Below are 27,532 nucleotides of genomic sequence, written 5' to 3' on the forward strand. Positions count from 1 at the left end.
AGGGGTGTGCGGCCTAATCCTGGTGCTTCTGGCTATCACCTTTATCACCCCGCATCCAGGAACAAGTCCGTAGCTTAGGACCAAGTTAGAACCTCTTTACCACTGAGGTAGTGAGTTTCCCGTTATTTAGAGGTATTCAAGACATAGATGGAAACCCACTGCTTAGAACTCCCTGTCTCACTTAGTATAAATTGCTAGGATCCTTATAGTAACATACAGGGCCCCGCCCCTGTCCACAGCCCCCTACCCCCACCCCCGACCTCACCCTTTCTACTCTCCCCACCTTCATTCTGCCTCAGCCAAATCAGCCTCATCACTGTTCCAGGATTACATCAGGCACTCTCCTCAGGCCTCAAAGGCCTCAGGACCTTTGCCCTTGGTATTCCCTCTGCCTGGGAAGTTCTTTTCCCTGAATGTTCCCTGACACATTTTTTTTTTTTTTTAACTTAAATAAATGGATTTCCAGAGGACATCATCTCCCTTCTGTGATGGGCTGGGATAGTTTCAGTTTTTCAGATGCCCACTAAAATAAATTAAAATCACATCCTCCCATTGGCATCGCCCTGCACTGGAAACAATAGCCCTTTGGAAGTCCCGGCCGGTCTACGTTGTAGCTCCTGCGGACTCCAGGTCTCAGGGTCTCTGAACACAGGCTTTGGTAACGCCAGGATGGTGGGGGAGCTGGTTGGCCCTAGGCGACTGGCTCTGCCCACCGCTCCCGCACCTGAGCCTGGGTTGGGGGCAGCGGCTGGGCCACCCCACCTCTCATCTGAATCCGCCAGAGTCGTGCCTCCCTCACCCACATCCTCCTGCCTCCTCCAGGACCTCTTTGGGAAGTCAGACCCATTTCTCGAGTTTTATAAACCGGGAGATGATGGCAAGTGGATGCTGGTTCACAGGACTGAGGTGGGTGCGTGGGATTCTGGGGGTCTCTAAGCCAGTGGGTCTCTAGTCTGGCCACCCCCAGTGTCTCAGGATAGGGCTGTGTGTGATGCAGGGAGCAGGAAAGGCCACAACGGTGCCCAAAGGATTTGTTCCCTCCCCGCCACAGAGATCCTCACTTCCATCCCCAGAAGCGTGGTCGTGGGTCTCCCCACCCCCATCCCCATCGGGTCCCACCCCAGAGCACTGCTGCCCTGGGCCTGAGTTCACCCTTGGCCCTCACGTACTGCAGGTGATCAAGTACACGCTGGACCCTGTGTGGAAACCATTCACTGTGCCATTGGTGTCCCTGTGTGATGGGGACATGGAGAAGCCCATCCAGGTGAGGGGATGCTGGGAGCCCTGCACCCCACCCTGCCAGCTCCAGCCTCCCAGTCTATCTGAGGCTTTCTGGGGATGCCTTGGCAAAGCTCTTTTCTTTCTTTTTCTTTCTTTCCTTCCTTCCTTCCTTCCTTTCTTTCTTTCTTTCTTTCTTTCTTTCGTTCTTTCTTAACTTAGGATTTTTTTTAAAGTTTATTTATTTATTTTTGAGAGAGAGAGAACACAAGCAGGGGAGGGTCAGAGAGAGAGGGAGAGAGAGAGAATCTCAAGCAGGCTGTGCACTGTCAGTGTGGGCTCAATCCCACAAGATCATGACCTGAGCTGAAATCAAGAGATGGATGTTTAACTGACTGAGCCCCCCAGGGGCCCCCAAAGCTCTTTCTTATCAAGGTAGAAAGGAGAACCTATATAGGGGGAGAGACAGGGGACCTGGGCTCTTGTCTCGGGTCTGCCTGACCCTCTGAGCCATCTGGGCAAGGCTCCCGTCTCTGTGAGCCCTCCTCTAAAACAGGAACAGAATGACTGTCTGGTTCTTCCCAGAGGGCTGCGTTGCTGCCAGCTGGGATAACAACTGTGGAAACACCTTGGAGGTGACCAAGTGTTGTCCCTGTGGTGTTTTGAGGTGGACAACTGATGAGGACAATGAATACTGGTCTCTAAAAACCCTCAGGGACCATGTCTGAGATGGGGGAGAGGAAGCCAGCAAGGCGAGGGCGGGGATTCTGAAACACAGTACTAGGAAACCTAGTTCTGGGTCTACTACTGCCACTGCGAGACTTTGGGCAAGTGCTTCTCTCTTGAAGCCTCAGTTTACCCGTCGGTGGCATGGGTATGATAATTCCTGCCTTCCTCCTAGGAGTGGTGGCTAGATTAGAGAGCATAGAAAACTGGGATTTTTTTGTACCTGTGTCAGGGAAAGTTAAGAGTCTAGGGAGGGCCTCAGGCCATGGCCTGTGAAGACAGGTAGATCACAGCCCCAGACAGATGAGGAGCGGAGAGAGACAGGTGTATAAGGAGTTAAGCTTCCTGCTCCAGAGTGTACAGCCTCCATTGCTGGGGTGCTCCTTTTGCCGGCAATCATGGAAAGCTTCCTGCAGGAGACAGTCCAGAAGCTAACAGTGTCATCCCAGGCCAGCGAGGCAGATGCTGGAGGGTTTGGGGAAGCATAAGCAAAAGGAAGACATGGGGTTTGCTAAGGCAGCTGAGAGGGCTGGAGAGCACATCCTTGGGGGCTGCTCTGGGGTGACCTCGCTGGACCCATCCCAGGTCATGTGCTACGACTATGACAACGACGGAGGCCATGACTTCATCGGCGAGTTCCAGACCTCAGTGTCGCAGATGTGTGAGGCTCGTGATGGTGTCCCGGTGAGATGGGCCCGTGTGTGTGTGACCCTGAAACCTCAGCGGGGGCCGGGCGAGGGGCACAGGCTTGGGCAGACTAGGGCTCAGATCCCACCTCTCTGGCTGTAGGACCTTAAATCAAGAAGGACTTCTTAAGCAAAATATCCAGTTCCTCTGAGCCTCAGTTTCCCCATCTGTCTAATGGGGCAGAGGAAGAGAGTGGGAATTCAATGAGATGATACAGGTAAAGTGCCCAGCATGTGGGGAGCACTCAAGATTATCCATTTAACTCCCCCCAAGAAGCTGGGCCCTGGGGGGTGGTTCTGGGCATACACATAGTTCTGGACATGACATAGATGAGTCATCTGGGGTAGGGAGCAATGCAGATCCTCCTACCTTGGGCAGGCACAGCTTGGTGTGAGCCTGAAGCGTCAGGAACCTTTTCTGGGAGTGGGCATCCAGGAAGGCTTCCTGGAAGAGGCACTGTGGAGGGGATCCTGCGGCCCAGGGGAGGGTCAGTCGCCATGGAAGCGCTGAGCTGAGCTTTTCTTTCTCTTCCCATGTTGCCCAGCTGGAGTTCGAGTGCATCAACCCCAAGAAGCAAAGGAAGAAAAAGAACTATAAGAACTCGGGCATCATTATCTTGCGTTCCTGCAAGGTGAGCCAACAGGGGTGGGCACGGGGCAGGGGCCTGGTTTGGGGTCACACAGGGAGGTATCACCGCAGAAGGTATAGACAGAGCATTGGGGATGGAGCCAGAAAGGCCTGGATTCAAATCCTGGTTCTGCCACATCCTGGCTCTGCGATCTTCTGAGCTTAATCTCTCTGGGCCTCAGTCTCCTCATCTGTAGAATGGGGATGTTAACTAGGTAAAGCATGTGAAGGGTGGTCTCAGCTCACATTCCTGTGATATAAGGAGATCCGAGAGGGCATGAGATGACCTTCCAGGGCCTCTGCTAGTTGGAAGGTCACTGGGAAGTTGCTTCCCATGCTGGTGGCTTTCCCACCGCGTGTTCGGCATCCCCGGGGCAGAGGGACATCGGGTGGGGGTCTGCTAACATCATCGAGGGCTCTGGTAACTGTGACTCCCGTGGTAGAGCTGGATCCTCTGAGGCCCAGAAGGGGAGTGAGGTTCACACCAGCAGTGGTCAGGGCTGTCCCTGGATGTCTGGTAGCCAAGCGTCTGCTGGAATGAGGCCGGATGTTAAGGAAGACAGCCTGGGCTGGGGCAGCGAGAGCCCTGGTCGGTGGGCCTGAAGGTCCCGAGTGAGTCCTGGCGCCCTCTCCATGCCAGCTGGCTGACCCCAGACCCCAGGCTTCTATGTCCCGGTCTGGAGTCCACGCTGTCACAGGCTGGGGTTTCCACGACTGTTCAGTGAGGTCACAACGCGGAAGTGCTCTGTGAAAGCTGATCCGTCGGGTTACAGCATCGTGATTTTGGGTCCTTGTGCCTGACGCTTCTGTCCCTCAGATTCCCCTTCATGATTTTTGGCACCTGCCTTACTTACTCCTTTTTGTAATCAGCCCTTCTTCTCCCATTCTTCGATTTTTTGTTTCTTTGGCTGGTTTTTGTTTTTTTACTTAAATACATTTATTTTGAAAGGAACCCCCCTCTGACTCCACCAAAATTAGAAGGCCAGCCTCCTTTGCCAAAAGGAGCAAAGACCATCAAAACCAACACAGTGTTTTAGCAGCTTTATTAATTTATAGCAGAAGGCCTTGAGCTGGAGGCCTGGTCTCTCTCCGTTCGGAGCAGAGCTTGGTCAGGGCTAAAGAGGGCTTAAGGACTGAACAGCAACAAATTGAGACTTTCTGTGCCGTGTAATTGGTAGGTATAACTGACACTGGGCCCTTGGGCCCTGCCTGGAATCATCGTGCGTGTGTGTGTGTGTGTGTGTGTGTGTGTGTGTGTGTGTGTGTGTGTCTCAGTCTCACCCACTGGAACTGTTGCTCTGAGTGTTGTTATAGAGACTGGAGTTTGGTTATAATGAGACTGGGTCTTCTCTTGGCCTCCTTGACTCTACTAAGGTTTCAGGGCACAGAGCAATCAGCTCTCCAAAGGTCATCCTTGGGTATTGTGACTAGGTAGAGGGCCAGGCCTCAGGTGCAGAGCAGGGGCCCAGTGACTCCCCTGATCCCTTCCAGATAAACCGGGACTACTCCTTCCTGGACTACATCCTGGGAGGCTGCCAGCTCATGTTCACGGTAAGTCTCTCCCCCCAACCCCACCCCACCCAACCCCAGTGAGGATCCTCCCTAAGGGCTTGGGTCACCACTGTAGCAGGAGGGACATGGGTAAACTTCGGGAATGACTTCTCCAGGGCAAAGGGTGTGTCTGGCCCAGAGGAGAGGGCATAGGTGATTGGGCCTGAGTCAGAGTGTAGCTAGAGATCAGGGCATGGTTGCCCAGCCCTCCGAGGATTGCTGGTTACACCTCTTCAGCAGGAAAAGCTCTTCAATGGTCAGAAGGCCTTCCTGTCTCCTCTGCTGCCCCTCCTGTTTGCTCATTCGGTTCCATGCCCACAGGACCCCACTGTTCCTCCAAGATGCCACGCTACTTTCTGTTCTAGGGCTTTGCATATGCTGTTTCCTTTTTCTGAAACGCTCCTCCGGAACCTTCTCATGGCTGCTGCCCTACCACCCTTCAGGCCATGGCATAGAGGTCACCTCCTCAGGGAAGCCTCCCCTGATGCTTCCTGCTTCCTTCTTGTCTCTTCTCCTATTTTGATTTTCAGGACACTTGCCACTCTGAAATTATATAAGTATTTTTTCTCTTGTCCCTGTTTGTCCCACTCTGCAGACTGTGAGTACCTTTAGTGCAGGGATTTTGTTTTGTTTTTGTACCAACCGCAGCAAATCACTCAGTGCCTGGCACACAGTAGGTATTTAGTAAATGAACTGTGCCTCTGCCTGTGGCCTGGAGTGTAGGCCCCACAGACTTGTCCTGTCCATCTGGTCTTATGCTCCTCACCCAAAGGGGACCTTGGGGCCCAGGGGTCCTGCTGGGGTCCCATGCTCTTGCCCACCTCCCTGCCTTGCCTCACTGTTCTCCACCACCACCTCTAGATTCCATGGGGCGGGAGGTCATCTGCATGAGTATATGGGGTCATGGGATTGGCCTTGTTGATCTCTGACCCCACTGGTCACCACTACCCTCTCATTCCAATAGGCTGGGCTCTCCTGTTCGTGTGTGTGTGTGTGTGTTCATTCAACAAATGGATACTGAGCACCTCCTCTATGCCAAACCCATCCCACGATGACCAAGTTCTAAGGTGGCCATCTTTCTCCCTGGATCCCTCTCCTAATCCCCCCTTGCCAGGCAGGCTTGCCCACTCATCTGCTAGCCCTCCGGGGGCTGGGCTGGAGTTCTCTGCAGGCTGAGAGAGCAGATATCAGCCTCAGCTCCTGTGGAGCATCTTCCCTGGTGCTCTGTGCCTAGTCCCGGACCTGGCTTCAGGGGCACGTATCTTGCCTACAGTGAGCACTGACTCTGGGCAGATGGGCACTGCCGTACGAGGCAGCCCTAGGTCCCGGGGCCTCTTGGTGGAGGCGGCTTGGGGAGGGGAGAGGGTGTCTGGGAAGGCTTCCACGGGGCAGCAGATCCAAACTGGGCCTGAATGATGGAGGAGAATTAGGGAGAAAAGATGGCCTGGCTCTTTAGGTAGAGGGAACCTCATGAATAAAGGCCTGGAAATGGAAACAGATGAGTGTGTGGGTAGTGACAGTGAGGGGGAGAAAGGAATTTGGGACTATGAGTTGGCTTTGTGTCACATCTGGGCAATAGACTTTATGCTTGAGTAATAGGGAGCCAAATGGCACTAGAACCAAATGGCACTGGAACCAAAGGAATGACAGACAGTTTCCAGATGTCAGACCATCCTACGGAAGGGTGGGTTGGCACAGGGAGATGAGTGGGCTCCCCATGTCCCATCAGGCTCATTGTTCCCTGGGGATGCGATAGGGAGCTAGGGTCTGTGACCACCCTGAGTGGCCTTTTTTTTTTTTTTACCCCCATGCTACAGGTTGGGATAGACTTCACAGCCTCCAATGGGAATCCTCTGGACCCTTCCTCTTTGCACTATATCAACCCCATGGGCACCAACGAATATCTGTCAGCCATCTGGGCTGTCGGGCAGATCATTCAGGACTATGACAGGTAAACTTGGGGAGGGACCATGAAGGTCAGCTCCAGCTTCATCCAACCAGGAAGCTCAGCTTATCAAAGCTGGAAGGGACCCAAAGATCATCAAACCTAGGAATGGCCAACACATGACGTGCCTTATTGCCCCTTCCCACACCTGCGGCAGACTTTGCTAGTCAATTGCTGACCTCTTACCTACGGAGCCCAGATCCACGCTGGAATCCTTCTCCATATGGTACCCCAAGTAGCCAGTAAGAAAAGGAATCAAGATGGAAAATGAAACGTGTTTGCTATTGCTGCAACTTTCCCTTTTAGAGCTGGGGAAATGTAGGCTTGAGAAGGGGGTCGAGAATGTATCCGAAGTCACACAGAGCAGGGGGACTGGCACCCAGACATTCTGATTCCTGGGCCTGGCACCTAATGGCCTAATAGTCTCACTCCTGCTGGGAACTTGGAAGGAGCAGCCAGCACGTGTGGGCCCTCTTCCCATGGCCATGCTTCCTGGAGATCTTTGGGTTAAGGAGGGGGGGGCAGTGGAAAGTCAGTGAAGGAAAGCTGTGTAGGGGGTGTGGCCTTGGAGGATCAGAAGTCACTTGAAGGTTATGGCATCATTGCCACAGGTGGTGCTTGTTAGGACCTCCAGGCCAGAGGGCAGAATGACTAGGAACCCAAAACATGGGGAACAGGGAAGGAAGGTGCAGGTGCCAGAGATTTGGCAGGAACAACAGCAGGCTCAGGAATCCTGTGTGCACTTGGCCTCCTTGAGAGAGACAGCCTTACTACCAGTGTCTGATTCCCAGGTCCGGGGTGGGGGGTGGGGGGCTGTGATCCCTGGCCACGTTAAGAGAGGTATAGCCCACAGGGCAAGGGAGGTGAAAGTCCCCATCTGCATGGTTGGGCGGAGGAGCCTGCTGTTGCTGCTCTGGAGTCCCCTGTATCCAGCTGCCCACTCAGTCCCTTCACTGAGCCTCCTCATGGGCATTCGGACTTAGCAAAGAAGGACCCAGTAAGCTCTGGGCACCTGCCCCAGCCCCTACCCCTCTCACCCTCTTCCCCATCTCCGTGAGAGGCACTACCACTCACCCAAAACCCTTCACTTTTTCCTTCCCTTATCTCCCCCAGTGTTCTTTCAGCAAATCCTTTCCAAACCTAGTTGAATCTAGCCCCTTCTCCCACCCCTACTGCTACCAGCCTGTTCAAGCCAGCATCCCTTCCCGCTCAGACCCCTTCAGTAGGCTCCTCACTGGTCTCCCTGCTTCTGTCCTAGTACCTGGCAGTTTGTCCTTCACACAACAGCCAGGGGATTCCTCAATATGTAAGTTCAGTGAATGAACAGGTGAGACATGATCCCTGCCCTCAGGGAGTTCCCACGCAGGGAGGAAGACCAGGAACGAATCCCTGGAGTTCCGAGAGAGCGGTTTACATGTGAGGCAGGACCTATGGGAGCACCAAAGAGAGGCATTCTCAGGCCTCAGGGAAACCCACAGAGAGAAGGGGCCATTTGAATTGGGCCTTAGGGGCACCTGGGTGGCGCAGTCGGTTAAGCGTCCGACTTCAGCCAGGTCACGATCTCACGGTCCGTGAGTTCGAGCCCCGCGTCAGGCTCTGGGCTGATGGCTCAGAGCCTGGAGCCTGTTTCCGATTCTGTGTCTCCCTCTCTCTCTGTCCCTCCCCCGTTCATGCTCTGTCTCTCTCTGTCCCACAAATAAATAAAAAAAAAACAAAAAAACAAAACAAAACAAAAAAAAAAACGTTGAATTGGGCCTTAGTGGATGAGTAGGAGTTTGCCACAGGGAACAGGCTGGGGGCAAAAGGAGATATAACATGATTGAAATTGGAGCGTGAGGTGCCCCGTGTGTTTGGGACACAGCTAGTGGCCAGTGGCCAGGGCTGGGCCAGTGGGGTATGAGGGAGGGCAGCTGGAAGGAGATGAGAGTAGGTCCTAGGGCTGGATGATGAAGGGCGTTGACACTAAGCCAGGGTTCTCATTTAGGAGAATTTTTCTCAGACAGAAATGGGAGGTTGAGAGACAGGCAGTATATTTCTGTAACGACTGTGGTTTAGCGGATGCCTGAGGTCCCAGTTTGAGAAGGACCTAAAAGCTGCATCCAGGCCCACCGGTTAGAAGTTCTGTGATTGATTAGCCATGTCTGCCACAGGTGTGGATAGGGTCAAGCCTCACGTTCACCAGGTACTTAGAGGTGGGTGTGAGCTCAGTAGATCATTCACACAGAGCTCGTTCTAGAGGTGGTGAGCTTTTTCCTTCTGTCCTTGGAGGTGTGCAAGGCAGAGTGGGCCCAGCCCTGGGTGAGAGCTGGGAGGGGTGGGTGGGGGCAGTGAGCCCTCTGACCTGATGTCTTACAGTAGTTTTCTTCTCCTGTCTCTGATTAGTGATAAGATGTTTCCGGCTCTGGGCTTCGGGGCCCAGTTACCCCCAGACTGGAAGGTGAGTGGAGCTGGACTGTTTCCTTTTGGTCGAGATGGGATTTGTGTGTCTGGCCTTTCTGGAATCTGGAAGTTGCTGGAGGCCCACCCAGCTGCCCTGTGTTCTCTGCATTTACCCCAAACTCACACTCTTTCCTCAGCCTGAACCTCACGGAGGCGCTGGAGGCTATAATGAGCGGGACAGTTATGGTCTCTGACCCCTGGTATTCAGGTCAGGTTAAGAAGACAAGTAGGAGGCCAGATCTGGCAAACAAAAATCCAGGATACCCAGTAAGTTTGAATTTTAGATAAACACATTTTTAAAGTATAACTATGTCCTAAATATTGCCTGAGCCATACTTATCCTGAAACGTTATCCATTGTTTATGTGGAATTCAAATTGAACGGGGTATCTATATACTTCTGGAAGCCCCCAGGACTGGAAGGTCATCAGTGCTGAGATGGGGCAGCGTGGGCCTGGGAGGAGCCTAGAGGAGGGCCCCAGCCTGGCCTGGGGGTAGCAGGGAAGGCTTCCTGGAGAGGCATGGTCTAAGTCAAGAAGGAGTTTGCAGAGTGATTGGGGTTGGTGATGGGGCAGAGAGAGTGTTCAGAGCAGAGAGAACCAGCTTTGCAAAGTCTGGGAGGCAGGGGGGACAGGGCAAGTTGGAGGAACTGAAAGAAGGTGGCCGCGATGGCCTCTTTGTGGAGGGTGGAGGGAGACATGGCTAGCAGGGTGGGGGGCCGGCCATTCAGGGCCTCAAATGCTAATTAAACAGCAATGGGCAGCCACTGGAGGGTCCATGTAGAGCGTTACAATCCAGGTGGCATTTTGAAGACTTTTTAAAATGTCTTTATTTTGAGAGAGAGAAAGCGTGCATGCAGGCTCGAGCGAGTGGGGGAGGGGCAGAGAGAGAGAGAGAGAGGATCCCAAACAGGCCGTGTGCTGTCAGCACAGCACCCAGTGTGGGGCTCCATCCCACGAACGGTGAGATCACGACCTGAGCCAGCATCAAGAGTTAGACACCCAGGTACCCCTTTTTAAAGATTTTTTTTAAACATTTTTTATTTATTTTGAGAGAGAGAGAGCAGTTGGCATTTTGAAGGCCCACTCTGGCTGCTGAGTGGGGACTGGCTAGGGTGAGAGTGGGCCAGATGGAGGGATGAAGAGAAGGAGTGCTGTCCATTCTCCAGGTGAAAGAACGGAGGCTCAGGTGATTTGCCCAAGGCTGTGTTCCCAACAGGGAGCCTGGATTCCAGCTGGGCAAATGGACGCTTCCATTTGTTCTCAGGGTCTGCTGCCTCTCCATAAGTGAGAAGCCTGGGCTGTTGCGGGCACAGAGGGCTCCTAACCTGCACGTGTGTCTCAGCTAGTGCCCCCTCTTGTTGCCCTGCTGTGACCCACGCTGCTTCCAGTGAGCATTGCCCTCCCACCCTCTCTAGGGAGGACCATCTTCACCTAGGATTTTAGGGAGCGGCTCTGTGGCCTCCTGGCCACCGTTCGGTGTGGGGGTGCAGGGGGCAGGATCCTGCAGAACCAAAGCCGGGCCTCTGGGCAGACAGTGATGCCACTGGGGGCAGGGCGGGCTGGTGCGGCCAGGCCCAGCAAGAGCCCGTTGCTAGGACACCAGCCAGCTTTGAAAGAACTCTGGCTGAATGAGACGTTTTCTCCCTCAAAAGCCTCCTTGGAAATGTCACAGGGCAGCTCTGGAGAGGCTCGGGCTTGGCCAGGCTGGAGGGCCCGGCGGCGCCAGGAGGGATGTGGGAGCCAGGATGGGCAAGGGCACATGCCAGGCCTGGCCCTCCCAGCCCCTTCCCTCCCTCTCATTCTAGCTGGCCTTGCCCCAGCCTCTTGAACCTTCTTTCATTGCTCCCCACCTCAGGGCCGTTGCGCCTGGCCTTCCCCTGGCCTGTTGCTCCTGTTCACCTCTTTCCCACTCTGAGAGGCCAAGAGATCTTTCCCTCTGGGAGGTCTTCCCCGAGGAAGCTCATGCGGGGCCCTCCTCTCGTCCAGTGAGAGGCACTGTCCTCACAGAACTTTATGGTCGCCTCTGTATGTGTGGGTTGGCCTGTTTGTTGCCTCCCTCCAGGGTTTCACGGTCCGGGAGGGCCCCCGCTTTCCTCCTTTCTGTGTCCCAGCTCCCGGCACACATGAGGAGTGCAGAACTTGTTGACAGTGAATCGGCGGCCTAGCAGCCTGAGCAGACAGAAGTGTTGGTTCTCTGAGGGTGAGAAGCTCGAAGGAACGTGCACTTGGGACCTTCGATCCTCCCTGGGGCTGGGCCAGCTGCGCCCCAAGCAGACCCCTACCCTGGATGGTGGCGGAGGGACTCAGGAAGCATTTTCCTGAGGAGATGACATGAAGGCTTGGACGTTCAAAATGAGCCAGAGTCGGTCAGATGAAGAGAGGGATGAGGCGGATAGGAGGGCACGCGAAGATCTGCGGTGGGGAAGTGCACAGTCCATGACTCTCCCCACTGTAAGGATGGGGTAACTGAGGCTCAGAGAGGACAGTCCCTCTGGGGTCCCTTCAGCTCCCTCCCCCATGCCCTGCCCCCGCCAGGGCCACAGGGAGCAGCCTCTTAAGTAACTCACTGACTTCGGGCCAGGCTTGGTGAACAGAACCACTGATTGTCACAAGGCAGCAGGGAGTCCCAGGACAAAGACCTGTGGCCAACAGGCCCCCAGGGGCCCCTAATCTGGCTTATGGCCTCCAGGAAACTTGTCCTGTTTACAGGCATTTCTTAGGCAAACCAGGGCAGCAAGCATAGGAGGGGGCTGGGCTGCTGAGGGCTTGTCTCCCAGATCTGGTCCCAGCTCTGCTGTGGCTCATTCATGTCACCTGGGCATGCCCTGACCCATTCTGAACCTCAGTCTTTTGACCTGTAAAATGGAGCTGCTGGTCTAGGTGACCTGAGGGACCTCTGGGCTAGATGAGTGACCTCCACAGCCCCATCCACTTGGACCACCAAGCCCTCCTGCAAAGAAAGGGGGGAAGCAGTGAAGAATCAAGAGTCTGGGTGGCCGAGAAAGCAGAATATTACTCCATTCCTATCAGGAGGGGGCTTTCCCCCTTGGTCTCTAAAATCTCCTAAAATCTGATTTTGTAGGAAGTCATTGGCCCACAGAGGCCTGTTTCCTTGGCAACGATTTTCCTCTCTCAACCCCTCGGTACAAGCCCCCCTCTTAATCTCTGTAGAGGCTCATGAAGTTGCCATGGCAATGAGGACCTCCAGCCCCCACAGCTGGAGCCCAGATTGGGGTCAGGATGAAGAGGGTCCCAGGGTAGGGAGAGGACCCAAGACGGTCATTAGGGGACTGGCTCCGTGCCAGCCTTTAGGGCTGAGGGAGCAAAGAACAGAAAAGCTGTTGCCCAGAACAGGGAAGTGTCTTCTCAGGCCACCCAGTCACCCATAGGGCCCACCTGGGGTGAACTCCTCGTGCTGAGTCTCACCCCTCTTGGCCCAGGAGGGCTCACAAGGCCAGGACTCCAACTCCCACTGGACGCATGAGAGGCTCAGGTCTTAGGCCTGTTCTGCTGTGTGGCCTTGGCACCTGGCTTCCCCTTTTTGGGCCTCTGTTTACTTGTGAAATGGGTACATTGGACTTGGTGGGGGCCTTCTAACATGCACGTTGTATAGAGCTAATTGTCTTGGAGCTAATGAGTCGTCTGGGAGTGTTTGTGCCCAGACTAAAGCTCTCACCTGGCAGATATTCCCCTAGACCTCTTCATCTTCCTAATTTAAAACTGGTGGAAGAGTGTTAGAAGGCGGAGGAGGGTCGGTAAAGTATCCTCTGGACTGAGAAGTCACTTTAAGAGGGAAAAACGAAGCAAGCCACTCCCTACCGTTTCCACAGCTTAAATCAGGGTAACTTGCTGATGGGCCAGCAGAACCTTCAGCCGCAGCTTTTACAGAGCAAGGGGCGTGGTGATGAGGTCACAGGGTAGTTATCTAAAGTGGGGCCCTCTGTGTGCGCGCCTTCTCTACTGGTTAGCTAACGTAGGGCCTTCGTGCACCACTTTATAAAGATCAGAAGAAGCCCTCCTGCATTCCCATGTGGGCGTACGTTAACCTCCTTGGGGGCTAGAACACGTAGCCCCGAGGGAGGTCATTGTGCAGACACAAGATGGAGTCCTTGTCCGCACGCCTACCGAGAGGAACGCCTTCTGAGGTTAGTGGGTTCAGGAGGCAGCCTAACCTTGGTTCTAGTCCCAACCTTGTCCTTCGGTAAATGTGAGAGCCTGGGAACTTTCTAGAACACTCTGTGTCTGTTTCATCTTCTGAAAATGGGGTAATTACAGGCCTTTCCCCATTGGGTCATTGCCAGGAGTGAGGGGATGCCTGCAAAACTCTGAACGTGGGTTGTGGCATGCGGTAGGGAAGGGGGCCGCGTGGGGATTTTGTGAGAGGGCAGCAGGACAGAGAGTGGGGAGGGCCCCATCAGAGGCCCGGGTTCTGCAGCCCCCGCAGCCCCGAATGGGGTCTAGTTATTGTTCCTCTGTGTTCCTGGATCAGGAGTGTGCAGAATAACCCACAGGGCTGGGGGCTGGGTCTGGAGGCAGAGAAATGGGACCGGGCCCCAGGGGAACTGTGATAGCTGTCCCTGCCCCCCCCCCCCCCCCCCGTTCCTCTGGTCCCATTATGCTTCCTCATCCCCAGTCCAGCTCTGAGCAGGCTGTCCGCTAATCGCTAATCCCGTTTGGCTCCCTGGCATAACACAGGCTCCTTTGTTAGCACTCCTGCTGTTAAGTCAGGGGAAAGCCCTCAGGGCCCTACAAAGTGGACCGTCAGTGATGGCCTGTGACAGAGGCTCAGTTCAAATGCTCCTGGAGTCCACCTAGATGCCTTCAGAAGCCTCTCTGTCCCACTCAGGAACTATCTTGGTGGGGCGAGGAGATACAGGCAGCAGCCTGGACCCCCCCCCCCCCACCGGCCGACAGAGATGGGGGTGATGTGGTGCCCATTACAAAGTGAAGGTAGTCAGACCTCTCTGTGTGGCTCAGCCCCAGCACCGGAAGGTGGAAGCAGATGTAGGGGGGTGTCAATAGCCTTGACCTGGGGTGGGGATGGGGCTTGAAGAGCCAGGTACCCACAGAGGGAGACTTGGCCCAGCAGTGGGTGGGGCTTGGAGCCAGGAGGCTGCCGGCTCAACATTTTCTCTGCACTTCAGGTCTCCCATGAGTTTGCCATCAACTTCAACCCTACCAACCCCTTCTGCTCGGGTGAGTGCTAAGCCCACCTGCATCTGCGCTGGGCAGAGGGAGGGGCAGAGTATAGGTTTTGTCTTTTTCTCCCTTCCCCTCCCCCTCATGCTTGCTCATAATGACAGATGGGGAAGAGCTGGAGGTTGGAGTCAGGTGGTCCTGGATTCAAGGCCAGCTGCTGCCCTTTCCTGGCTGTGTGACCTTGGAGAGATCACTGCACCTCTCTGGGCCTCTGCCTCCTCACCTGCCCCAGGGAGTATGATACCTGCTTAGCTCACCTCACTGGGTGGTCAGGTGAGAATTAAGGGAAGCGTTGACAGGAAGCCCTGTGTAGAACAGGACGAGGTGAGGGTGGCAAATTATATACCTGCCTCTCGCCTCCCACCCGCCCTTGCTGGGAGGACCCAGCCCTAACCCCACCCTGCTCCCCCTGCCTTCCACGAAGAGCCTTGGCACCCAAGGACTGAGGGTTGCCAGAGGGGAGGGGGAGAGAAAGGGGCAGGCAGTGAGTGTGGTGCCTGTGCTCACCCCTGCCCCCTTGACCTAAGGAATTTCTAAGCCTCCAGAATCATTTGAGAAACTATTGGAGGAGGAAGGGGGCCCCAGGTGGGTATGGAAGAGGGTGGTCCCTGCCATCACGAGACCTTCCAGCCTAGGATCTGGCTTGGGTATAGCACCTGCCTTCCCTGGGGGTTCCCAAAGCTGGGCCCAGTTTGTACTTGGAAGGGAAAGGTGTCAAGTCACCAGCTTGCAAATGATACTGTGACTCAGAAGCCATGGGCATCTATGTGTTGGCTAAAAATGTAGCCCTCTGCTGTTCCTGGACTCTGCCTCGCTTAGAGCAGGTCTCTAGAGACTTTGTCCAAAATTGGGTTGGTCAACCTCCTCCCCAGACAAAGGCCTCCTGGACAGGACCACCGGGCAGTGGGATATTCTTAGGGGCCGTGCAAGCATCTCAATTCCCCACGGCAACCCTCAGCCAAAGCCATAGCATGTCCAGAATGGACCTCAAGACTTGGGCTGCCAAGTTCCTTCTCTGGGAAGAGCCTGCTGGGTCCCCTCTTGTCAACTGCCCAAGAGTGAAGATTATCAGTCCCATTGACAGACAAAGAAAGACATGAGCTCAGAAAGATTAAACAACTTGCCTCAGCTAAGAAGGGGCCAAGGCAGGATTTGAACTTAGGTCCGCCTGACTCCATATTCAGGACTCTTTGCTTTATACTTGGCCCTGCCCTCTGGGAGCTTCCAGTCTCATGGGACCTACACTGGCCACCATAGGGGCATTAAGGGTGAACATGAAATAGAGGTAGGGTCTGCAAATGGGATGAGGGTAGGTGAAGGGCCGGGGGGCAACCTTGCTGATAACAGTCTTCTCCTCGAGGCAGGTGTCGATGGCATCGCCCAGGCATACTCGGCCTGCCTGCCCCACATCCGCTTCTACGGCCCCACCAACTTCTCACCCATTGTCAACCACGTGGCTCGGTTTGCAGCCCAGGCCACACAGCAGCAGACAGCCACGGTGAGTAGGCAGCCACCGGCGTGGACGTGTGGGAGAGGGCGGGCACTGGCTGGGCCCTCCCTGCCTGACATGAGGGAGGGCCAGACCGGGGCCTGTCTTTCCAACTCCACCTGCCCCCACAGGGCTGGGGAGCTGGATATTCTGCCTTCTGTGCCTCAGTTTACCTGCAGGTCTGGCAAGGGGGTTGGACCAAGCTCAACTCGATTGGTGCTGGCTTTCTGGAGCACAGACTTGAAAAAGACACAGTGATTCTGTTTATGCTTAGTGGTGAATAAGGTTGTGATCACAGGGGGTATTTGGTATTCCTGGGATACATGGACACCAAGGGATGGTGGTCCTTGCGGGCCCTAAACCTACCCTCTGGGCCACTGTCTGGCCCAGCGGTGAGGCGAGGGCCTGGCCGGACACTGCCAGTGGCATCTGGAGTACATGGCAGATGGCCATCGTGGGCACCTGCTCCCTAGCCTCAGGCCGAATGCCCGTGTTGGGGTCACCAAGGGTCGCCTTGTCCACTCTTCCCTCCCCCACCGGGATTTGTGCTGACTTGACTGGTGGGAAGTCTTCTCCCCCCCCCCGGCCCCAAGGGCAGTGTCTTGTGTAGTACTTCCCAGGCCCTGTCCCCAGGCCCACCGGTCAGGCTCAAGCCACGGCTGGAAACCCAGCTCCTAGCCCTGGGGTGGAGCCTGGGCTGCCACCCAGGAGACTTCGGTCTGACTCCTGCCTGGCCACTCCCCCCGGGGGACCTTCATGAGCCTCTGCCCTTCTCTGGGCTTCCCCCTTGGAAAGAAAGAGTAGCTGCACCCATGCCTAGGTTCTCTCTTGACTTCTCCTTCCCATGGCCAAGGCCACCGTCTTCTGTCATCTGACATCACAGCCACACCCTCACCCCTCTGACCCCTACAATCCATTCTCCGGCCTGGAATCCTTTTAACAGCAAATGTCAGATCTGGCCCCTCCAGGCCCCTCCCTTCCACAGAGACCTCCTCTCCCACCCTTCCCCCACACTTTCCTCCCTTTATGATTCTATCACCAACCTCATGCCTGTTGCTCACACACAAGCTTGTTCCCCTCACAGAGCCTTTGCCCCGGTGCCACTCTGCCCGGCCGGTTCCACCCATTCCTCAGGGTCCCCTCAGATGCCCCCACTGTGGCGGGCCTTGACCACCCCTCTGAGGTTGCTCTCCCACCTTCTCTGTTTATTCTCGTTTGGACTCCGAGGATGGCAGCAGCATCATCTGTTTAGCTGTCTCCATTTCCTCGTCCGTTGTGCGTCTCTCCCCATGACTCACAGCCCCACGGCCCCGGGCTGCTGCTGTTGTGTCCGCCATCACCTCCTGCCGGCCTGTGGCAGGTGCTCAAGCATCATGGCGGGGGGGTGGGGGGGTGGATGAATTTGTCCTAGGCCCTGCCTCGGACTGGGCGCTATGCAGGACTCGAGAGGCAGGAGGAGGGAACCCAGCAGGGCCTCTCCTAAAGGGAAAGGGAGGGTGAGGCCCTACCTGGTCACTAGGGAGGTGGAGGTTGGCTTCGGGAGTGGTGGTAAAGATGGAGGAGGTGGAGGTTATGAGAGCGAGAAAGAGGACACCAGGGCTGGCCCGGAGAGGGCAGGACGGAAGGACACGGTCTAGTTGTTCAGAAGGCCACAGGGGGCTCTGGGATCAGGCTGCCAGGGTTTGAAGAATCCCGCTCACACTCCTTCCTCGTTGTGACTTGGGCAAATCACGTAACCTCTCTTAGCCTGTTTCCTTGTTTGTACGATGGGGGTACTAACAGGACCTACTTTGAGGAGGTGGTGTTCGGATTAGCAACATCATGCGATGCCTGCACCCAGGAGGAGCAAGGCCAGGCAGACAGGACGCCAGAGGCCGGGACAACGTGAAGGAGGTCGGCATGCAGGTCAGGGGAGAAGGAAGGCGGTCCTGGCATCTTCCTCAGGGGGCATGGTCTGCTCTAGTGCCAGTCCTGCCCGGCCGCTGGCGGCTGAGGCCCTGAGGCCAGTCGCTTCCTGCTCTGAGCCTCTCTCCGTTATGAGGTGGGAGAAATAAAGCCCCCCTGGGTGCCCTGAGGATCTGGGGCAACCTGAATGAGACCGCAACCAGGGAAAGGCCTGGGAGGGACTACTTTTGCATTCCTGGGGTGCAGGGCTGGAATGGGTTGGAGGGCAGACGAGAGGCAGCCCTTGGGCTTGCACCGTCTGGAGGCCTGCCGTCTGTGAACCAGGCCGTTGTCACCCCCAGTCTGTTGTCCACCTGAGTCAGCTTTCAAAGGGATGGAAAAACAGGCCCGCACTCTTGTTTAAAAGGAAGAAATGCAAATGGTAGCAGGAGCGAAGCCAGTGCTCTTGCCAGGCTTACCCTGCAGCCAGGGTAGGACCGGGCAGGACGTGTGGTCCTGGGGGGAAAGGTGCCTGTGTCTGCTAGGTCCCGGGTGTGCCAGGGGCTTGGGCCCTGGGCGAGGCCAGGAAGGGGATCTTTGTGTCCTGGGGAATAACTGCTGACGGCTCCCCAGAGGGGAAACTTGGTCTTTTCTCTGTCCAGCCCCTGATCTTCTCAACACCCCAGGCACTTTTGTCACATCCCTGGCCTCCCACCCTGGGGAGGCAGCCTCCTCTTGGCACCCTCACCCCTCATGGAAGCACTACCCCGCACCCCGGTGTGACCTGGGCCACTTCTAAGCAGGAGTGGGACAGAGGGCCTCTCTCAGCCCCTCCCACCCTGACGTCCACATAGACAGGCTTCTCCACCTCTGGCCTTGCTGTCCCACATCTCACTGTGCTCCAAAGGTGGTGCCGCCTGATGGTTCAGCCTCCGGCTCCAGAGGCCCGGCGACCTCGTTCAGACCCCAGCTGCTCCACTTGCCTGGCCGTGTGACCCAAGGCAGGTTGCCGAAGCTCTCTGAACCTGTTTCCTCACCCGTACCATGGAGGTGATGCAACAGTGGCTGCCTCATGGAAACACTGTGAGAATTCAACCAGTTTGGCATGTAAATTGCTCAGCACAGTGCCTGGCACACAGTAAGCACTCAAGAAATGTGGGCGGCTGAATCTTCTGGGGTCACCTCTTGATGGCACTGAGCACAATTAGACCCAAGGCAAACGGAAATAATTTGCGGATAACTGACACGTTTGCACAGCCGCTTTAGGGGCAATACGTGGTGTGGCTTCACCTTCCCTGTCCCTAGATGTATGCACACCCACGTATAGGAACTCGAGAGCAGGTGGTGGGAGGCAGCTCTCTATGCAGGCCTGTCCTCTCCCGTTCACACACACAGCCTGTCTTCCTGGATCATGTTTTTTGTGCGGCACTGGGGAGACTGTGATGCACGGCCTCTGCCCTTCCAGAGCTTGCAGTCTAGTGGGGAGCCTGGCCTGGAAACCAGCTGCGGGTGCAAGGTGATCAAACCCATGGTGACGGAGGTACAGGATCATAAAGGTGCGCCTGACCTAAGGGGACTCAGGGAAGGCTTCTTGGAAAAGTGATGTCCAGGCTTGGAGGATGCTTAAGGGTTAGCCATGAGTGGAGTGCCCCAGACAGAGGGAACAGCATAGGCAAAGGCCAGGAGGCGCCGTGTTTGGACATAACTGAAGGGAAGGAGTGTTGACGTAAGAGGGGTGAATGGGGATGGATGAGGGCCAGCTACCACAGGGCCTTGGAAGCCAGTGAGGAATCTGGATTTTCTCTTGAGGGCTGTGGGGAGCCACTGAAGGGTATTAAGAGGTTCAGCTGGGGCCAGGTGGGTCCCTATCGTGGGACCCTATCGTGGGACCCTATCGTGGGACCTTCATCCTTCCCTCTGCCCATAAACCCTGGGTCTTGCCCATTCCTGGTTGGCTACCTAGGTATCTGCTGTCCCAGTGGCGGGGGGAGCTGGGACACAGTCATCCTAGGAATTTCCCCCCACCACCAGAAGCTTCTGTAGCCAACTTCCAGAAATAAGCCAGGGAGCAGCTTCCCCAGACTGCCTGGAACTGTCATGGTCGATTTTTTACAAATCAGATCACATATTAAGTGCATTAGGGGAAGTGACTGTTTACAGTTCCAGAAGCCTGAAGAATCTCTGGGTAAAGGCAAAAGATACTCCATCCCTGAGTCGTAGTGGGGGTTTTAATTTTGGTTAGAACACTGACTGGTGTGTTTCTGGAGCATGGAGCCCTCAGAGTGTGGGGGGAGAGAGAAGCATCCAGAGGAGACCTCCCCAAGGGGTAATGCTGGCAGGGGAAGCAGAGCTCAGGGCCCAGAAGGGCCTTCTTTCTGCTTGGGATGGAGGTGTGGACGCTCAGAAGGATCTTGGAGCTATGGCTGGAAGGGTATGCCAGGCAGGAGGAGAGGCACCAGGAAGAGCATGGAGGTAGGAAAGCTTGGGGTTGGGGAGACCTGGGCTCTGTGTGGGGACAGCAGAGCCTCCTTCCTCCCTCCTCCTGATTCTGCCCTTCATTCTCCTCTCCCACAGCCCCCTCCCACTTCTGTCTTGGAGGTGGAGCTGTGGACCCCTGGGGTTGTAGTGGCTTAAGAGGCTCCTGGACAACCTTGACTCTGCCTGGGGTAGGTGAGGAGCCCAGGACTTGTTAGCTGCACGTTCATTGCCAAGGCCTGCCCAGCTGGGCAGAAGCTGCGGTCGAGCGCGTGGTCGTGAGCATTATGGCGGGCTGGTGCATTAGCAAGGGCTAATGTCCAGTGCCATGGTTCTGGGCTCTTCCCTGGGCTGCTGTCTTGGACACTAAGGCTGTCTGACCCCACGGTGTGGGGTGAGGGGGTGCAGAAACCGCCTCCCTGCCAGGGCCCACTACTGGAGAAGCTCGGCCACAAAATGCGGGTGGTAGAGGAGGACACTGTGGAAAGAGCCCCAGCTGTAGAGTCAGCCAGGCTGGTGTCTGAACCTACACTGTGCTCGTTCCCAGCTGTGAGGCCTTTAGCAAGTCACTGAACCGCTCTCAGCCCCTCTCCCCATCTCTAAAATGGGAAGCACAGGGTGAGGAGGGCCAGCACTGTTGCCGTGTGAGCAGGGACTTCTTCACCCTGGGAGTTGGTACTCGAGGTCCTGCGGGAACCCAGGCCCCATTTGCGCCCACTTCCCTGGGAAGAAGGCTGTAAGGCCTTCCTTAGAGGAGGAGGCCTGGGGGCCACAGGCTCCAATCTCCTAGTGTAGAGGTGCGGCCGATTGAAAGGGGAAAGCCAGGAGGGTCGTTGGAAGGAGGGTGGGAGGCCAGTCCTGCCCCCAGTGGTGAACCTGTTGACGGGGGCCAGGCATCCTCCCTCCCACCAGGTTAGGTGCCTGGGAAATAATGCTCTGGACTATCCTGCAGGATGGAAGGGGGGCCAGAGGGCCACTTAAGGAAGGGGTGCTGGAGCAATGGTGGGCTGTGGGGGGGAACAAGGGTGTAGATGGGGTTATAAGGCCCCCAACCAGGGAGGGGGGCAGGGGAGGGGAGGGGGAAGGGCAGCAGCTGCCCTCCACTGCAGGGATCTAGGCTGTCATCTCCATAGCAACAGGTATCCCCAGCCAAGGGCTTGGTCTCTTAAAGGCACAGTGCAGGCTGTGCTGCACGGCAGCCACAGGAAGCAGGGGGCTTAGGATGGTGTGTCTACACCTCCACACGGCTCACTTGCTCCCACTGTGACTGTGTGAGGTACAAGGGGGAGAGCAGGGCATCCAAGGGGGCCTCTGTATGTTCCCAGGGAGCAAATGGCTTTGCTGGGTGAGAAGGTGGCCAGGCGCTGATCTGAGATCTGGCTTGGGTCTGCCCTCAATCACCTGGACGAGTCTGGGCCCCCTACTTCCTCTCCTGAGAATCCGGAGGATCAGGCTAGGAGGCAAAAGCTTCCGAATATTAGGGCCACATAGGGCTTTTCTGTTTATGTTACAGAGGAGGAAAACCACATTCCTCAAAAAGGGGCCAGAGGGTGCTAAGGTCAGGGCCAAGTTGAAACTGAGGTCTCAGCCTGCTTAGAATGCTGGGTTTCTGCCCAGACCAGCCAGTGAGCCTTCCTGAATCTCATTCGCCTACCCACCCCCGCCCTTTGCAGTTCATGCTATGGCCAACATCACCCATGCTAATTAGTGTTTTTAAGTAATTTTATAAAGAAACTTTGTAGCCCAACTAAGCGAAAAGTTACACTTGCCATATGTAGAGAGTAACTGTAAAAATAAACACAACAAACCGGACCTGATAGTGAAGTCTAGCTAGAAACTATGGTCCCCCGAAGGGCTGTGCTTCCCGCCTCTCTGTTGGTAAGGAAGGTTTGCAAATGGTAGGCGTTAAAGGCACACTAGAATCAAACAAGACTCCCTCCTGGGTACAGTTTGTGGAATTTAAAGACCTGTGCGGAATTAACACCATGGCTTGATGCTGTCTGCCGTGTGACCCCAAGTCACTTACTACCAGCAGAGTCCCACAGGGCCAGAAGCGCCCGCCTGCATGACCAGTGCGCCGTCTCAGAGGCCAGCCGTGCCGATCGGGCACAAGCGGGCTGCGGGGGTTTCTGCGCAGGTGGAACAGAGCCAGGGAGGCTGGCCCCCGAGTCCGTCGGCCAGCATGGGTCTCCCTTCTCAGCCGTGGTCCTGACTGCCAAGAACGCAGCTGTTGACGATGGAGCGCTGCCTTCCTCCCAGGGGTCCGAAGGTTTGGGGGAGGCTGGGGAGCGGGGGTCAGAGGCCTCAGCGCACCTGCTGTCTCCTTCCCGCAGCAATACTTCATCCTTCTCATCATCACCGACGGCGTCATCAGTGACATGGAGGAGACGCGCCATGCCGTGGTGCAGGCTTCCAAGCTGCCCATGTCCATCATCATCGTGGGCGTTGGCAATGCCGACTTCGCTGCCATGGAGTTCCTAGACGGGGACAGCCGCACACTGCGCTCCCACACGGGGGAGGAGGCCGCCCGCGATATCGTGCAGTTCGTGCCCTTCCGAGAGTTCCGCAACGTGAGTGTGGGCCTGGGCTGGGGAGGGGGCACTTACGGGACCCCAGCAACCAGTTAGTGAGGATGAAAGTCTGGGGAGTGTCTGCCTAACCTGAGGCTCCTCTGCCCTCCGCTCCATTGACTGCGCCCCGCCCGAGGGCCTGCCCCGAGAGGAGGCCCCGCGACCACATGAGCACTTGCTTCCCTGATCTCGAGGAACACACAGGGTATTGCCTGATCTAGACTGGGGCTCCATGGAGGGCAGGGTTTCATGGAAGCCCTGCCCTCTAACCTGGGTCCTGAACCAGAAGTTGGGAGTTATCCCCGTGGGTCCAAGCCAGGCAGGGGTGGGGGGGGGTGGTGGTGGTGTGAGAGCAAAGGCCCAGAGGTGAGAGAGGCTTTCCTGGTAACCTTACCTCAGCCAGCAGAAACGAGGCCCATCTTAGGATGGCCTCCACAGGGGGACTGGTAGCCCCGCCTTGTTCCTGGAGGTGGCTCTGAGCCTATTTGCAGGTGACCCCAGGTCTGCCCACAAGGTCACTGCTCTGGCAGTTGGGCCCACCAGGATCCCAGAGGGAGCAGTCTCTCAGATGCCACCCCTGTACTGCCAGCCTGGGGCCCAACTCTTATTTGCCCAGAAGCTCACTGTGTGGCCTTGGGCAAGTCCCTGATGTCTCTGGGCCTAGGTTCCCTTGGCCATAAGGCCTCTCGGGGTTCTGTGGCTCAGATCCTATAAACTAGTCCCAGCATGAACCGATTGCATATTTTATACCCAGTGGTGCTCACAACTCTGCCCAGTGTCCTCTGGGTTTGCCTGAGATGGCCCAGCTCCTTCCTCTGGGGCATTAGCTTCCTGAGGCTCGATGCTGGGCCTTGGCTCCCCATTCAGGCTGAGGACACTGACTGACTCCCTATGCCTGGCCTGCAGCTGGGTGTTCAGCGGTGAGCCAGTCCCAGCCCATTTATGGTGGCCAAGGAGGTGCTCAGGAAATATCTGCCAGGGGAGTAGGCTATGCAGCTCGCCTCCACCATCTCTTTCCCCAGGAGCTTCCTACACACAAATTTATCCTAAAATGTTACTCCCAGGCATCTCAAATGCTCAAGGTAAGAATCAGACTTCATATAAAGGAAAGCGCTGCTAGCCAGTGGGGTTTCAGGCCTGGGCCGGGACAAGGGATGCGTGTTATAGACCACTCTGGCCCTCCAGACCGCTCTTGTCCTCCAGGGACACCCTCTCCCTCTAGCAGCTGTCTGGGCCTGGTGCCCCTCACGACTTTCCTCCAGTAACCCTGTCTCTCCTCTCCACCTTACCCCCGCCCCCCCCCCCCCCCCCCCCGCAGGCGGCAAAAGAGACGTTGGCCAAAGCTGTGCTGGCGGAACTACCCCAACAAGTTGTGCAGTATTTCAAGCATAAAAACCTGCCCCCCACCAACTCGGAGCCTGCCTGAGTGCCAGCCCGTGCCCAGCCGCAGCATGCCGGCTGGGCCTCCCGCCCTCTCCAGGAACGTGCACGCTCACCCTGCTTCCTTGTGGGTGGCTTTTTTAACCATATTTTTTTTTTTTTTTTTTTTTTTTACAACCGGACCTCCACCCCCAACTTCCCCCAGCCCAGCTGGGCTTCCTTTGTTGGAGTCGACTGATGATGCTTCCGGGCCAAACTGGCTTCCTCCCTACCCTTAAGTATTGAATGTACTTTGTATAATTTTAGTGGAATTACTGTTATTAAAGAGAAAATTTTTACAATCATAACTGGCTTTTTCCAAGTAACTAGCTGCAGACTCTGAAAGGAATGTGTCCCCAGTGCATACTTTGTGTCATTGCCTGCACCTAATTCCTGCTCTGTTTTTTTATACTGTGACTGTGTTCTATTTGTAATACTCAGGGTAATAAAGGAGTTTCAGATGTTCCTGTGTCCTCTCCTTCCTCAGCTGGGACCTGATGGGCTCACTGATCTGGGAAAGGAAACACGAAAACCTCTTTCTCCCAACAAGCCCAGCAAGATGGTGCAATCATTTCTACTTAAGGGGGGGGGGGGGGGCAGGGCACACATTCCACACAAACAGTAATCCCTCTGTTAAAGTGGCACAGAACTTGGCACATTAGATAGCTGTGGATGGATACAATGCCCGGCCCCACCAGTAACTGAAGCCCATACAGAGCCTACACCAGTCTCTGGGTACTTAGGCCCAGCCACTACCACTGACCCCTCCCCCTCCTTCCTCCTCTGTCTACACTCTGAGTTGCACCACACGGGCACACAGGATAGCAGTCACTGATGTCCATTAGCTCCTCTTCCTGGTCTCCAGGCATCGGGGGATGGGCTGTGGTCTGCTCTATGTGAAAGCCTCTGCCCTCAGGACGCTAAACAGGGCTGCTTGTGTCCCTGCTGACAGCAGCCACTGGTTTCTAGGGCATGCCACACCCTGGCGCAGGCCCAAGTTCATGAAGCTAGCCAGGCATCCTCCTCTTTTTCTCTGGTCTACCTCCGGCCTTGGAGTTTCCATGAGCCCCTGCCATAGGCTTCTGTGTAACCAGTAACAACCAACATTTATACTAAGCGCTGTTTCTGGATCCATGTTAAGAGCTTTACAGGCATAATCTTGATGAATCTTCCAATCACCCCTGCCTAGGACCATTTCAGAGACGAGGAAATGAGCAGAGAAGCTAATCAAATCTATTAAAGGCAGAGCCAGAACTTCCATCTGGATCTGGCCAATTCCAAAGCCTCTACTGACTCCACTGCAACTTCCTTTGACTCTGTAAGGGAGTCTGGTCCGGTTGCTAATGAACCTGTCCTTCCTCTGCACTGAAACCGGGAGGTCTGTTATCTCGACCTCCTCTCCCAGGTCATTCTCCCTGGGCCCCGCTAGACCTGAGAGCACACACCAGGCAGGTTCCTACCTCTGGGTACCTGGTAGGCTCGGGAACCGAGGTCTGTCTGGTGAGGGCGAGTGAAGGAGATCTTCGTTCTAAGCTTCCAATACCCCTGCTGGTTCTGTGGCCACCAAAAGTCGAAATATCCTTTAGGGACACGTTCACTTCCGAAAGGGCTGCAGGATCGCATGGAGCTCTGCTCCCCAAAGAACCTTTGGGAAATCACAGCACAATGGCCCAGGGGCCAGCTGGCAACACGGATGGAATCCCAGGGCTAGTGTATTGGCCTCCTTTGGGTCATGCCTAACTCCTGCTTATGCCAGCTGTAAGACTGCGTGCTAAATAGCACAAGTCTGCTGGTTTGCCCACCTCCTCAGAAGCTGACATGAGTGTAGCTGGATGTCACATCCAGGGAAGTTTGTACCCACCCAGCCTGGAAGAATCTGTCAAGTCCTGCAGTCAAATCCTCTACCCCTGAGATATACCCCCTAATCTGTCAACTTATCATTGACCAGAGGTCTCTAAAGGGGGGCAGCCTTCTTCCTCCCAGCCCCACATCCCCTCCTTGGCCCTTACAGGACACGTATATTGCAAGGGGTGGGGGGCACTTCTCATGCAGACCCTTCCCTTCTACCTCCCCATGGGAAGAATTTACCAGATTGGTGAGAGAATCCCTGCCTTATGTTGGGGTCCATCTCAAAAGCTCAAACTCTTATGGACCACCTACCTCAGGTATGGTGGCCACAGCCTTCACTCACCTCCAGGCTTCACATGGGAGCAGACCCTGACATCTCTGCTTTCTTTCCCCTTCTCTGCCCAGGTTGAGTAAATCAGTCAAGCAAGCCCTCTACTCCCAGCTGGCTCAAGTTCACAGGGGAAAGGAATGCGCCCGAACTCCTGACCAGGCGCACAAAAACAAAAAACAACAAGCCAAAATAAATAAGTTCTGAGGGTGTAACGTAAAGCATGGTGGCTATAGTTGATAATACTGTATTATATCTGAAAGTTGCCAAGAGCCTAGATCTTAAAGGCTCTCATCACAAGGAAAAATAAAAAGACCATTTAGCAATATACACAAGTACTGAATAAACTGCACACCCGAAACTAATGTCAATTATACAAATTGAGCTTCGGTGATGCTGGTACTTGATTCTTGGTACATGGATAGCAAGCTAAAAAGTGAACTTCAAAATCTAAAAGACCCCTCCATCCTTGAATCACTGCTGCTGAGGCCTGGGCACTAGCATTTGTTTAAAATTTTCACTGACACCACAGAGTTAAAGGCTCCAATTCAAATTCTGGTTCTGTCACCTAACTGTGCAGTCACAGGCAAGTCATAGAACCACTACGAGTTTCGATTTTCTCTATAAAATGTAGAGAAGGGCTGCTTCGTGGGACTTTTAGGATGAAAGATATTACAGTCCACAAAAATGGTCCACAAACGTCCCAACCAGTGCCTGGCACACACATAGCAGCCTCTCGGTATACAATGAATGAATGAAACAAATCCACACAAGGCATAATGACATGCCTGTTACTAAAACAGTAAGGGTGGAATCCAGCCAACAGCTCAGAGTAGTGGCTGTCTCTGGGTTTTGCTGTCCTTCTCCTCTGTGAAATGCTAATGCTGGGCCACATTCTGCCTGTCACTGCTGGGACACTCCCCTTCTCCCTAAACCATAGCTCCAGCAGGTAAGGGAGCAAAATGCCAGCTCTTGCCAGCGTCACTAAGGCACGAATGTGCAACTGGCTTCTTGTGTTCACCCTGTGACTACAACGAAGTTGCCAAGATTCTAGCCTCCCACCAAGTAGAACTTACATTCCATACTGTTACGTGTAAGTAGGCTGGGCACGCCAGGAAATCAAGAC

The 27,532-nt window shown here is 55.3% G+C and overlaps 1 protein-coding gene and 1 long non-coding RNA gene across 4 annotated transcripts in view; one reads left to right on the forward strand and one right to left on the reverse strand.

Annotated features, from left to right (window-relative positions):
- The window catches only part of CPNE2 (copine 2), a 48,008-nt gene extending 23,313 nt beyond the window's left edge, over positions 1-24,695 (forward strand). For 2 of the 3 annotated variants that reach the window (XM_053906137.1, XM_019455858.2), the window contains 11 exons: positions 823-906; positions 1,175-1,264; positions 2,530-2,628; positions 3,176-3,262; positions 4,750-4,809; positions 6,627-6,760; positions 9,137-9,191; positions 14,339-14,390; positions 15,758-15,891; positions 22,575-22,811; positions 24,130-24,695. In XM_053906137.1, the coding sequence (XP_053762112.1) occupies positions 823-906; positions 1,175-1,264; positions 2,530-2,628; positions 3,176-3,262; positions 4,750-4,809; positions 6,627-6,760; positions 9,137-9,191; positions 14,339-14,390; positions 15,758-15,891; positions 22,575-22,811; positions 24,130-24,237 (1,140 nt within the window). In that variant the 3' untranslated portion in view covers positions 24,238-24,695. Of the gene's footprint in view, positions 1-822; positions 907-1,174; positions 1,265-2,529; positions 2,629-3,175; positions 3,263-4,749; positions 4,810-6,626; positions 6,761-9,136; positions 9,192-14,338; positions 14,391-15,757; positions 15,892-18,673; positions 18,905-22,574; positions 22,812-24,129 lie in introns of those variants that run through there. The other variant, XR_008423376.1, reaches the window with a different exon arrangement.
- On the reverse strand, positions 21,946-27,532 carry LOC128778044 (uncharacterized). Its single transcript, XR_008423377.1, has 2 exons — positions 26,422-27,532; positions 21,946-25,875 (listed from the first exon to the last, which is right to left on the reverse strand). It is a non-coding gene; the product is annotated as an uncharacterized LOC128778044 (long non-coding RNA).

This window comes from Panthera pardus, unplaced genomic scaffold, assembly GCF_024362965.1.
Source record: "Panthera pardus isolate Hobbes unplaced genomic scaffold, ASM2436296v1 HiC_scaffold_18, whole genome shotgun sequence".
NCBI classification, from domain to species: Eukaryota; Metazoa; Chordata; class Mammalia; order Carnivora; family Felidae; genus Panthera; species Panthera pardus.